A 13,786-nucleotide genomic window follows, 5' to 3' on the forward strand; every position below is an offset into this window, starting at 1 on the left:
ATCCTTACCCAACCATAAACAACCACGTATTTTTGTAATAGGGACACCTTCCTTAAAGTAATGAATTAAATTCCTTCTCACATTGGTAGTGTATTTCTTCATACGGTATTCTTTCACTAACTTGGACTTGCTAGGGGATACTTTGTGGGTATGGTCGACAATGACCTTTCTCAACACCCAAAGCCCCTCCTCATTCACACTAGCATAAATTTTTGCTTCATATTCACATTTTTGGAGGTTCTTTTCTCACGCACAAGCTCATACTCCACAACAAATCCATCTACATCAGCACTAGTCCTACTTACATCCATAGACTTAGCCCTTTTCTTTGACTCCCTCCTAGCCCTCATGTCTGGATGACTCCAACATTCTCATTTCCATGTTGTCCCTCTCCTCTCCTTATCCTTCTTGGAAAGGTATCCTTGAGCCCTAGTGACACCAAATCCTTTTTGCTCAGCATACTGTTTATAATAGCATTCAAACATCCTGCCACGATTTAAATACCATGCCTACTCTAGGAGTTTCAACCGAAGCATATACAGAAACTTTGTTAGTTGAGACAATGGTTTCCACTGTCTCAATAGTCTTTCGAAGGACCTGCTTCAGAAACCATACAATCCGATACTGGATCAGACAAGGTAACATGCCCCTGTTCCCCGACAGAACTAAGTTGTAGATCATTGTTTTCCATTAATTATCCCTGTATTCACAATTGTATTAAAAGGATTTCACATAAATGACAAGATTAATAATTAACAGCAGTTCACATACTTTTCACAATAATCAACAATTTATACTATATTATTAATCTTATTAAGCACAAAATTATAAGTAGAACAAACAGTTCAAATTAACAAAATCGGGGACAATATCCAATCTCAAACCTAAAACCCAACACCCTAAATTATATGAACTCATGATTCCGTCATAATCCTGATTTTATGTGAAATCGACACCACTTTCTTATTTCAGAGCAATTGCAACTCTCATTAAGCACAGTTATAGAGCAATTGCATGCGCAACTCTTATTAATACAGGTACAGAGCACAATTTCAATGATATCTAAACAAATTATCACTAGAAAGTACGATTTAAGGAGAAGAGCAAGAAATTAACTTACCGAGCTAATTGAGCAATGCAATGTCGATTGATTTTAAACTACCTGACCGATCTACCACATCTTCTTTGGTGCGAGCTATGTCGTCGCTTCCAATGGGTAATTTGAGTTCAGAGGTCGCAGGAGGAAGAAGATGCAGATCCACGATAAATTTTTATTTTTTTTTGGAGGATGGGAAGGACGTTAGTTTAGAATTAGACGACGTTACTAACGGCCTTTTTAACGAGGCAAAATTTGGACGTCAACATAGCCATGTCACCATCAGTACAATTCAATATAAAAATATTACTTTTGCTGAGGAGGGCCCACAAATGCAGCTGATTAACAAGATTTCGTTAATCAGGCTGATCAACCGGGTCGGCCTCAGGTTAATCTATCCATATTAGGTCCAAGTTTGAGTATAATTAAGTTGAGTTTGAGTGATGTATGTTGTTGTGTTTGGTAAACAACTTATTTGAGCAAAATTAGCTTATTTGACCACTATTAGCTCATTGACTATTAAATAAGCAAATTCAAGATGTTTGGTGGGAAGCTTATATGAAGACCTTATTCCACTAAATAAGTTTTTTTTTTTTTAAAAAAAAAAAAAAAAAAACTCCTTTTATGAGTTTTTTCAATTAGCTTATTCATTAATTTATGGTGTAATGACACTTATACCCCTATTTAATTTAAAATCATACCTACAATACATACCCCACAATTAGCTCATTGGTCATTTCACAAACTCAATCAACTTTAAACATTCAGCTATTTACCAAACACTTTTATAGAATAAGTTAATAAACTATTCAAATCAGCTAGTCAAAATTAGCTAACATTACAAGCTTCAGCTTTCGAGCTTTAAGCTATTCACCAAACACAGCCTAAGTCTTTTAGTTGTAGCCTGCAGGCTAGACTTGATTCAAGTCAAATTTAGGTCGAATTAACTTTAGTTGTATCAAGTTGTGTTTGGAGTTGGTTTATAGCTTGTAAATTCATGTTTAAGTTAGGTTTAGGTCAGATGCTTATAGGATCACACAATATTTAAGTTTAGTCATTTTTTATTTTGGCTAAATATCTAATATGAGCAATATTAATATGTACAAGTTGAAACAATATAATTCCAATCCGTTTTAAAAATTCAATCAAATGTTATAAATATGGTATTGCTTGAACCTATATATATAATTGCATACAAGAGGTATCAAGGAGACGATATGATATAAGCAAATTAAATTGTATCAATATGTTAAGCAAAATTTAAAACCTTAATTAATAATAGAAACATAATAAAATGAAGCTTAAGATTAATCTCGGTTGAACTTGTTCCAAGTTGGGTAAAAATAGGAGAAAATTCAAATTTATCAGGTTGATTTACAAAATTTATAAATCATCCACATTTTATTTTATTTTTTTTAAACAAATACAGATAAAATCAAAAAGCTACCCCGTTAATAATATGAAATGGTAAAATTACCCCTCCTTTGTAAGCTAAAATGATAAAACTACTCTTTGTAAATTAGGTTTACACAATGGATGCTTCTCTAATAATAAGTCTAATTGACATCTAGTTTTATGCTACTTTTAGGCTAAGTAAATGGTGAGTCTAGTTAACAATGATGAGTCAAGCTAACAATGATGAGTCAATTATGATTGAGTTACAAGTCATCACCGAGGTTGCATCAATTATAATAGGTTGTGTCAGGTTATAATTAATAAGTAAGGTGATAATTCGAGTTTGGATCGATCATTGTCATGTCAAATTAAAAATCAGTTGTTGGATAATATTTAGTCGAGTGCAGCTTTGAGTCTGGGTCATAGGTATCAAGTCAAATTGGTTGCCAGTTTACATCGAGTTTGTTAGGGCAGGTTACATATCACTGCTTTCACTCCATTGTTCTAGTACAAGTCAAATTTAGATCATTGCGGTAGAAGTTGATTTGTCGGGTCAGGTCGGTTTTTGACTGCGCTAACTCGCTAAGTACATGCACTTAAGATGCGATAAAAAATATACTATTTGTGCTCTCTTTACAACCAATGAAACAAAATAAAAAATATGGATTATATAAAAACAAATCTTGTTGTTTCTAGCCATTTTATCTAAGAGTGCTTTGCAATTATAGTGCATTCTTTGGGCTTGTTCGCTTCAGCTTAATTTTAGTTCATTTCAGTTCAAGCTCCAATAAGTTCAGTTCAGTTCAGCTCTCATCAGTTCAGTTCAGCTCTTAATATCATTCTTTCATAAAATATTCAGTTCATTTCAGTTCAGTTCAGCTCCAATGAGTTCAATTCAATTCAGTTCAGCTCTAATCATTTTAGTTCAATTAAGTTCAACTCAGTTCAGTAAATATGAAAAGGTATTAGGGCCTGTTCACTTCATCTTCATTTCAGTTCAGTTTAGTTAATTTCAGCTCCAATCAGTTTAGTAAATGTGAACAGACCCTTAGTATAGTTGTGGCGAAGAATTATATCTACTTGCGAATATTTGACTTCTGCTGTTGAAAAATAATCAGAAAAACAAATCAAATAATGGAATCTAAGCTAAGCGTGGATGAAGAACACTTTCTAAACATATCATTTGCCCCTTTGTGCTATATATCAAGGCTTTGATTAGTACGTTTTTGGGATATAAAGAATCCTACATACACTCGAGAGAGTTTAACGCTAATGATAATAAACTACTAAAATGTTATGGAGATATGAACAGAATAAAAGATTGAGTGAAAGTATTCATTCCGTTCAATCTAGAAAACCGATCTTAAATAAATGATCAAAAATAATAATTGACAGTTATGTTAAAGAGATAAGAAGGAAGAATTATCTATGACAAAAAAAAAATTACTCCATCTTATTTGGTTTAATTTCTCGTGCCAAGTGGCCACGTTGCTAAAGTTTTTAATATATATTTGTTATTGTTAATATATATGCACCACTTAGCCTAACACACTTGCTAAAAACCACACTTAGGCCAATTTCGAAACTCATATACAAGTATTTACAATATAAACAACTCACATCCTCCTTACTCTATCCATGTGGGCTGTGAGTTAAGTCCAACCATACCACAATAAGAAGTAGAGAAAGAAATTGTAGCAATTTAGTAAGTAATGAACTAGCACTACAAGGTTCAACAAGACACAAAATTTGATGATTCATGAACCTAAATTGGATAGAGGACATGGCGTGAGCATCGGGGTAAAGGGAGAAATGGGGGCAAATGAGCGAGTTTTCGGGTGAGTGAATTGGGATCGGTTTCCTTGTAGAGATTGAGTGAGTTTGAGGGTGATGAACGAATTGGGAATTTTTTTTATTTTTTTTTGTGTGTGAACAGATTGAGTGAGTTTTAGGGTGAGTGAGTTGGGATCGGTTTCCAACTAGTATAATAAAATACTAAAGTCAATTGAGATACCTAAAACAATATGCTGGTCCAACCACGCCAACAAAATAGGAACAAAGAGAACTTAATTTATATTATATCTTGCCTCATTCTCCTTTCTTTAATCCTTTCTCACTTCACACATTTCTCATATGACACATGATCGCATAATGCGCATTAACAAGCAACATATATCTAATCTAAATCAATGGTCACATACAGTTAACAATCTTTTAATGCTCTTTTAAATCATATACAAAATAATAATGCTTCTCTTTTGGCGTCATCTTCTGCACTTTCCTTATTTTTCAAATACAAATAATACCACAAAATTGCAAAAAGCCATAAAGGAGGTGTCATCTGACTCGTGTCTAAAGAAAAAAAAAATGGGACTTGTCTATCTTAATAAGACACGATCCATGTCCAAGTGTCAACATGGTTTATTTATTAGCTTTAAGGTATAGCATGTTTGAGATGTATTGTAGTTTGTATCCTAAAAACGCACATGACCCTATATATGCTCCAAGACCGACTCCTCGGCCTATTCTAATAAAATACTTCTCGCCCCTACACTGACTTCTATTTGATTCACTAACAACATGCTTCACCAATTTTTTTTCCCAATTGTTTCTTGCCATGATATGAATATTCGTTAAATTACGTTTTGGTCATGTGAGAAATTGTGCCTAATTTAATCTCTCCTAATATCTTATCTTTAAAAGAAACAACTATTTCACCAAATGCCACTGAGCAATTCAAAAATTCACCAAATGCCATCAGACTTTTCAGAATTCACCAAATGCCACTAGTTTTTAAAAATTCACCGGGTGCCATTAATGACCAACGACCGTTAACTCCGTTAGTCATTAGGGTTTAATCATGACACATGTCATGATATGATTTGACCATTTATCTTAATTGATTGATGTGGTGTCCACATATAAGTTTATGGTATCACCTATGCTAGAATGCTAGATTGCTAGGTGAGTTTATTGCCCAATAAAAGAATAAAGAAGAAACAAAAGGACTAACATCAACTAATTATGTTGTACGAAGTAACAAGAATTGAAAGGGGAAATATTAAATCGTTCCAATACAGTTTACAAAATAAACCAAATTCAAATTTAATTTCATAGAGCTTATAGAATACATGGATCAATTTGAACCCACCCCCCATTTTTGGTTAACGTCATAGAAAAAGAGAAACAATTGCAAGAAATCCAAGAAAAACAGCATAAGTAGTTAATTGTATTGGTAGAATGGTAGCATAAACTCATCAAGTCTTTATCCCTTAGTTTGCACATCAACAGCTGCTACTCGTGGTACATGAACTGGAAAGCTATCAATCTCATCACTCCAAGGGTTCTTCTCCTTAGCAGCATCAATGCTACGTAAAGCATGCCAAATCGCGCTATTACACTTAAATCCTGACCCGAATCCAATCTGCCATATCCTGTCACCCTTTCGAATTCTTCCCTTGGCCTCTAGGTAAGCAAGCTCGTACCACAACGAGCTACTAGACGTATTACCAAATCTATAAAGAGTCATCCTAGATGGCTCCATATGCAAGGGAGTAAGCTCGAGATTCTTCTCGAGCTCATCGAGTACTGCCCTGCCTCCAGCATGGATGCAGAAATGCTCGAAAGCTAGCTTAAAATCTGGTATATACGGCTTAATCTTGTGCAACCGTAACACCTTTTTAGCTATCAAAGTAGCTAAAAATAGGAGTTGTTCCGAAAAGGGAAGGACTAAAGGTCCTAAAGTGGTGATGTTTGTCTTGAGAGCTTCCCCTGCAACGGCCATTAGGTCCTTAGACAGGGCAACACCGCGATATCCTTGTTCATCTTCCTGCTGGTAGGCACACTTGTAGCTCTTGTCATCTGCACCTTTGTGTGTGCGGACTACGTGAACGAGTCGGTACTTTGATCGACTACGATCACTGGCCTTGTTCGAGAGGAGGATGGCGGCACTGCCCATTCGGAATAGGCAGTTTGGAATGAGCATTGAACGGTTGTTACCACAATACCAATTTTGTGTTATGCTCTCCATGCTTACTACCATTGCATACGAATTTGGATGCACCTTTGACAACAATACAAATTATATTCAAAGCATATCATTGATATAATATGAAACCTAAACTTTAACAACTTCTATTCTCAAAGAATGGCCATATTTTGATGTTTTGATTAATCATTTTTTTTAAATGAGCTCAAACAACACAAATGATCAATATAATTGAAAGAACTTAAAATATGATTAATCAAATTTCTTTGTCCATAAAAGTTGCACTAAAAGTAGTAATAAATCCCAAGTCAACCCTCTATCCTGAAATGATTTTCTTGTTTAGATTTTTGTAGATTCATCTTTTATGTGGAGTTTGATACATCTTTATACTCCGTACATAATTGCAGAAAATTATTCTTAGATTCGTGTTTATGTGGAGTTTGATACAATCTTTATGCATAATAAAAGATATATTTTGACAAAAAATATATATAGATATTGATACTCAATTATACCATTCTAAAAATTGTACAAAGTCAAATGAGAATGAGAGCAAAATTATGGAACGGATGGAGTAACATTTTACATTTATATAACTTTTTATTTCTTGTTACTAATTTCGAAATATAACTTACTAAGATTAGTTGGTAAATGGATACCACTATTCAAGACGTAGACATGAAATCTCACTCTCAATGTGACAACGTGAGATATTAGAACGCCATGCATCTAATTCCAAAGTAGTAATAACTTATATACTTCGTATAATATATCAATAGTTAACACACATGAATCTAATCTTGGAAAAGCACTTACAAAGTTACAAGTAATTGCTTATTAGAAAATAACTCATTGTCAAATTACTTTAATCTTGATTATTATGGTATGTCTCTTTATTGTAGATAAACCATTTAGAAATTAGGTCACTTAGCATCCTTAAATGAGTAATTTTATCATACAACGGCAACAAAAGAGTTTAATTATCACGTTAAGACATTGCAAACCTAACTAAAGCAAGACAAAGTAATTCTTCATTCAAAGTAAAATACAATAAATATTAAATTTAATGCTATAAAAAGGTGATCAGTAAAATCGAACCAATTTAAAAATAATAAATTATTACCCAAAATAAATGTATGAAAGAAAAGTCATACGTCTAACAAATAAATTTTGTAAGAAAGAAATTTTTTTGAATACTCTCTCCAACTCTATTTTTTTGCCCCATTGCTGAAATCAGGGGTCAATCTTTGAAAAAAATTTGATCATAAAATTTTATTATTTTGCAAGAGCTAATATAATCGTATGAGATTTTGTTTGATTTAATTCATTGTATATTTTTTATTTTTTTGAAAGAATTCATTGTTCATTTTATTAGTACTCGTATTAATTTTCTAAGAGTATAATTTTTACGTAATAAAAATAAAGATGAACGTTTTAATGTATGACTAAAAGACTGTGAAAAAATAAATGAGGCAGAAAAATAGTGAAAGCAAAAGTAGTTCATATCCAATGAATATGAATATAATCAATGAAGTGGGGCCTTATTTTTCTACCAATTGTACTTTTTTTTCCTATAAATAAACTATCAATTGCTGATATTTACATAAATTGGCATTAGTTATACAATTTTGTACCCTTCAATCGATCAGAATAGATGCATTTATGAGAATGGTACTACAAATAGGTCTTTCACAAAAATCTTGAGTGAATTGATTATGTATACTTTTGTGTCCTATTCAATCTCATGTAGAGGTAGGCTTGCAAACAACTATTAGCATTGATGACCTCCGCCAACCCCATCAATGTCGTGTTTAGATTTATCTCTTTATATCTCAAATTGTGTGTAATATCTCAAATTGTATGTAATCTATAAAAGATGTTCACCAAAATCTTAATACATGAGGTATATGACAACGAAATAATGATAAAAAGAAAAGATTAAGAATTATTAGGGTTTGATAAAATCCAATTGGCACGTGATATTGTCATAAAATAACAAATATTGACCAACTTAGGAAGTGTATTATGTTTGTATGTTGCGATTACCGTCTTATAAAAGTATTTAAATACTTGTGCACAATACGGAGTACTAAAGTTTTGGAGTATATGAAGCACAAATTGTTATAAGCGAAGGGTATCTAGTGAACTATGTTCAAGACTGAAAATAAAGGATCCAAAAATTTTGGCTTAATCTCATGTAGTAGCTAGTTTGCAAGCATTAAGGGCCATCTAACGTTTTTCTTTTTTTTTGACAGAAGGGGCCATCTAACGTTAAAAACTCATATGTTCGTCAAATGAAAGTGAGACTGAAAAATGATTATGTAGTGTGACAATGATAAGTTGTAATTCATTTGGACAATGTAAAATATCCAATTGAACCACCTAGTATAGGAAAAATGATGCAACAACTTTAATATAATCTTAATTGACCAAGTTTTAGTAAACAATTTGACACTTTAGAAAGTGAAGCTACTACATAATTTAAATTGATTTGTTATAAGATTGGTAACGTGACAACTACTTACATAAAAATCGAATATAACATATTCTTACAAATAAGGAAAATGAACAACTCCATATGAATGTTTCTTACTATACATCATAAGCCAACTTATCATAACTACACCATGTCCCAAAATATTGCCCAATAATTCTTGTAAAATTGCTTGTAAGAGATTGTCTTATTATCATTTCAGTTATCATTGTCCCCACTATCTATCACAATTTTTATTACTCTCTTGAAATTTCTAGTCAACTAATACAGTATGTCACACGTGATTACGTATCGAAAACTTTAATAAACTTTAAAAGAAATTCCATTAAATTAAAGTTCTTGTTAGAATATTGATAATCACCACTTGAATATCCCAGCCATAAATTTGTTAAATTGAAAAATTAAATTTAATAATTTTTTTTTTCAACAATCTTATCTCCATTTTTATTTTAATTTACATTATCTTCTCATAATTTAGTCAAAAATCTACACTTCTAGCAAGTTACTCGTGACTAATATAAAAGCACAACAATAAAAATAATTAAAAGAAGAAAATTGATGTAATAAAATGCAACGAACAACAAACCTTCAATAGATCTTTAGCAAGATCCATGGAAATTAGACCAGCACTGCACCCCATTCCACCAAGATTGTACGTTATAATGTTACCTCTAAGCTTGTAACGATTAACGATCATGGCCGAAAGAGAGGGCAAAGGCGTAAACACACTACAATTCACAATTAGTATCCCAATTTCCTTAGTAAAAATCCTTGTTTTCGCAAGCAAATCATCAATAGCATCAAACATGAGCTTCTCCGTTTCCTTCCTAGCCTCGGCCAAGGTCGGCTTAGGAGGGATCCTAATAACGGAGTCTGGTAAATAAGTCTCGTCTCCAACACCAGATCTCTCGAAAATCTTCCTTTGAAACTCGATATTTTCATTAGTGAACGTACCATATTTGACAATTCTCTCCATGCACGTTACCTTAGTGGCTTTACGTGATGATTCGGGTTTACAACACGCAAAATCGACTAGATAGACCGTCTTAGGGCGACTCTTAATGTGTACCGTGCCTAAAAAGACTAGTATAGAAAGACACAAAGCTACCGCGAAAAGGTTGAGTTTTAAAAGGTTCCAAAGGTGATCAAAATTTTGGTTTGTGACTAGGGCTGGCAATGGGACGGATGATAATATAGCTAGGAATGTTACGACACCAAGGTATACCGCGTTTGAGATGAGATAGTGGTAGCCTAGCTTAACATACTTGAGTTTAATTGATGGTTGGAAATTTTTTGTATCATTTGAAGAAATTATTGGAATTTTTGAGTTGGGTTTAACTTGATCAGCCATAGTTGTTGACAAGGTAGAGGAAAAAAAAGGTAAGGGTGTTTGTATGAAGGGCAATAGTTAGTTTCAACACTTTATAGCCAATAAAAGTGAACAAAAATCTAAGTAAGCAATAAATGTTTTTAACTACTTACTCAGTTTTGAGATTGCAGAGATATGAATGGTTGTTTGACTTAGGTTTTATTACTACTTTACATGTAAGGTTGGCAAATAAGCCAACATGTTATTAAAGAGTTGAGGTTGAAGAAAAGGAAGTGCACCTTAATTATGTTCAATGAAGTTAATAGTGTACTTCAGAGTCTATTTCTAGTGTTTAACAATAGAACCATATAATATGCTCTCTAGTTTGGTCACATACACCCTCTTTTTTTAGCTGTTACAGCTTGATGTTTGCTTACACACAAATTAAGTCATAAATAATATCTCTATTTGTCTATTGAAAAAATCTATTACATACTTCATACAAATACTCTATCCCTCCCATATATACCGTCTCTTTCATCTATCACGAAAGATGAATTGATCATCAATATCTTAAATTAAAAATATTAACAAAAATTATAAGAAATAAAGCTGATTTATAAACTAAAAATGGGACAAATCTAATGCTACCTATACAGGGCCGTTGCAATGTTTTTGGGGGCCCTGTTCTAAATTGAAAAAATGGGCCCTTAATAATTTGAGGTAAAGACTAGAATAGACCCGGTCTACAATAACTTATTATAGACCCAATCTTCTAGTGTACCATACAAATGTGATTATATTATACGAAATGTGATTATATTACTACAAAAGTGATTATATCATTCTGAAACTGTTATGTAAATGTATCACTCAAAAAGTGAATTTATCATTATAAAAAGTATCAAATAGTAAATTACATCAGTCAAAAGATGATTTTTAAATTTTATCATCCTAAAGAAAATTATATAATCTCATTAAATGATTTACTATGAGATTATATAATTCAAAATATGACTCACAAAAAAGATAATTATATCATCTAAAAATGTGATTATATCATCCAGAATGTGATTATATTATTTGAAAGTGTCAAATTTTGGGTCTACAATAATTTATTGTAGACCGGGTCCATACAAGACCAACTAATAATTTGAAAGAAAACATACAAAATTTTAATTTTTAACCTATTATTTACGCCATACACAATTAGGTAACCCTTATATATTGGGAAGATATTTAGCAGCTTGATAAGAATAATTATGAAAAATTAAAATTAATTGCTTAAATGTTTTGCCGTTGTTACGGAATACGAATCGTTTAATTTTTAATTTCACTGAAATTAACTTTTTTACGCCAAATTTTTTGGAATGGGGAAATATTCATTACAATTTCATGGAATTGAATTGATGTAATTGTGAAAATACTAATTTGAATTGATAGAAGAATATGAAAAGTGTTAGAAATTAATACGAGAGCTTGGATTAATAGAGGGAATATGATATGCATTACAAATAAGTAGGCTCTTGAAAGTTGCAGCACTGTAAAAAAAAATTAAATAAGAATTGAAAAAAATAGGCCCTCTAATAATCAGGGCCCTGTGCTAGAGAGGACTTTGCACTCCCTAATCTACGCCCATGTACCTATATACATATATGATATGTTAGTTGTGTATATACAAGAGAATCTTTAGTCATATTTTAAATTCGATCAAAAAAAAAAAAAAATAAAAAAAATAAGAGGGAACAAAATAAGCACTACGCCACTACTCGTATGTATTATGGTACGAGGGGTATATAATTTTATTAGAAATATATACATTATGACATATGTAACAACATTGCTCAATTATATTGAGTTTTATTGTAGGTTAATAAATATTTGAAGTCAAGTATATGAACAATGCAAATAAGGCAAATTATAACACTGCACTTAAAAAAATGGATGTTTTTATTGTGGTCCACTTTATTTGGACCATCAATATACTTAATTATCATTGGTCGAATTTTTAATTTTTTTTTAACCTTGGTCAAACACTATTTTTAGTATTTTTCTTTTCTAATTCAATTTTTATTTTCCAAAGTATAATTATTGAATTATGAAAATTATTTTATGATTTTCAAAATTTATTTATTAAAATCAGTTTTAATTAAATAAAAAAATAACATTAAATTAAAATAACCAAAATAAAAAAATAGTTCATCATTGTTCTTCATTATTCATCATTGTTCTTCAAGTTTGTTTATCCATGGATGAGATTAACCATCATTATGGTAATCTTTGTCCCGTAAATACACTCGCACATCAATTGAAAATATGCATCGATTTACATATTATATGTGAAGAGTTCATTCGAAATTTGGATTCAACCTTGGTCAAACACTATTTTTAGTATTTTTCTTTTCTAATTTAATTTTTATTTTCCAAAGTATAATTATTGAATTATGAAAATTATTTTATGATTTTCGAAATTTATTTATTAAAATCAGTTTTAATTAAATAAAAAAATAACATTAAATTAAAATAACCAAAATAAAAAAATAGTTCATCATTGTTCTTCATTATTCATCATTGTTCTTCAAGTTTGTTTATCCATGGATGAGATTAACCATCATTATGGTAATCTTTGTCCCGTAAATACACTCGCACATCAATTGAAAATATGCATCGATTTACATATTATATGTGAAGAGTTCATTCGAAATTTGGATTCATTTATGAATCTTGGATTGTTTTTAATCCTAAAAGAATAAATGTTAATTGGATAATCGCAAACAAGGGATGAAAAATCAGTCATTATATGTATACGAAAATAAAAAAAAAATAACAATTTTTCGAAATCTGGGTTTGTGAGCAAATTGGAGAAGACATTGTTTTGAAATACATGTTTGATCCGAAAAAAAAGATATAGTTTTCGATTCCGTTTGCATATAAGGCATTAACCCAAATGCTAATAGGACATTAACTATAAAACGCAATATTATTGTTTATTTGGTCTACGACCATACATTATTTTGGACATTGCTAATGTTCATACTGTGCATGCATTAATATCCTAATATTTTTCTTAATTGATAACAAATAGGATCGTGGTCCTCAATCCTTATATACTAGCCAAGTCACAATTTACATATACCAAGTTTGGTATCAATGATCACTTATATATCAGCTATTGTGGTTTGATTTCTCTATGCATATTCCTCAAAAATAAATTAACTCTCAATTAAATCACCTTTAGAGCTATGCTAATGTCAACCTAATTGACAAATTAGATGATTATCTTCTTATCTTTCGTGTGACCCAATGGTTGGATTACTTGATACAAGTTTGTTATTAATTAAAATAATGAACCGCCTTCGGTTATTATTAAAATTTTACAATAATTAAGGAGATTGAGACCAATTCTAAATATATAAGTAATGTCATATCCTAATATTGAACGAATCCCATATAATAACCAGATGAAAAGAAAAAAAAACGTGGAGGTGAGAAATTACATGGCAA

The 13,786-nt window shown here is 31.4% G+C and overlaps 1 protein-coding gene across 1 annotated transcript; it reads right to left on the reverse strand.

The window, feature by feature from the left end:
- Positions 1-5,580: 5,580 nt before the first annotated feature.
- On the reverse strand, positions 5,581-10,418 carry LOC110709069 (3-ketoacyl-CoA synthase 11-like). The gene is made up of 2 exons (XM_021887280.1): positions 9,560-10,418; positions 5,581-6,554 (listed from the first exon to the last, which is right to left on the reverse strand). The coding sequence occupies exons 1-2, from the start codon at positions 10,322-10,324 to the stop codon at positions 5,757-5,759; spliced, it is 1,563 nt and encodes a 520-aa protein (XP_021742972.1). The 5' UTR covers positions 10,325-10,418; the 3' UTR covers positions 5,581-5,756.
- Positions 10,419-13,786: the final 3,368 nt, after the last annotated feature.

This window comes from Chenopodium quinoa, unplaced genomic scaffold (genome assembly GCF_001683475.1).
Source record: "Chenopodium quinoa cultivar QQ74 unplaced genomic scaffold, ASM168347v1, whole genome shotgun sequence".
Classification (NCBI taxonomy): domain Eukaryota; kingdom Viridiplantae; phylum Streptophyta; class Magnoliopsida; order Caryophyllales; family Amaranthaceae; genus Chenopodium; species Chenopodium quinoa.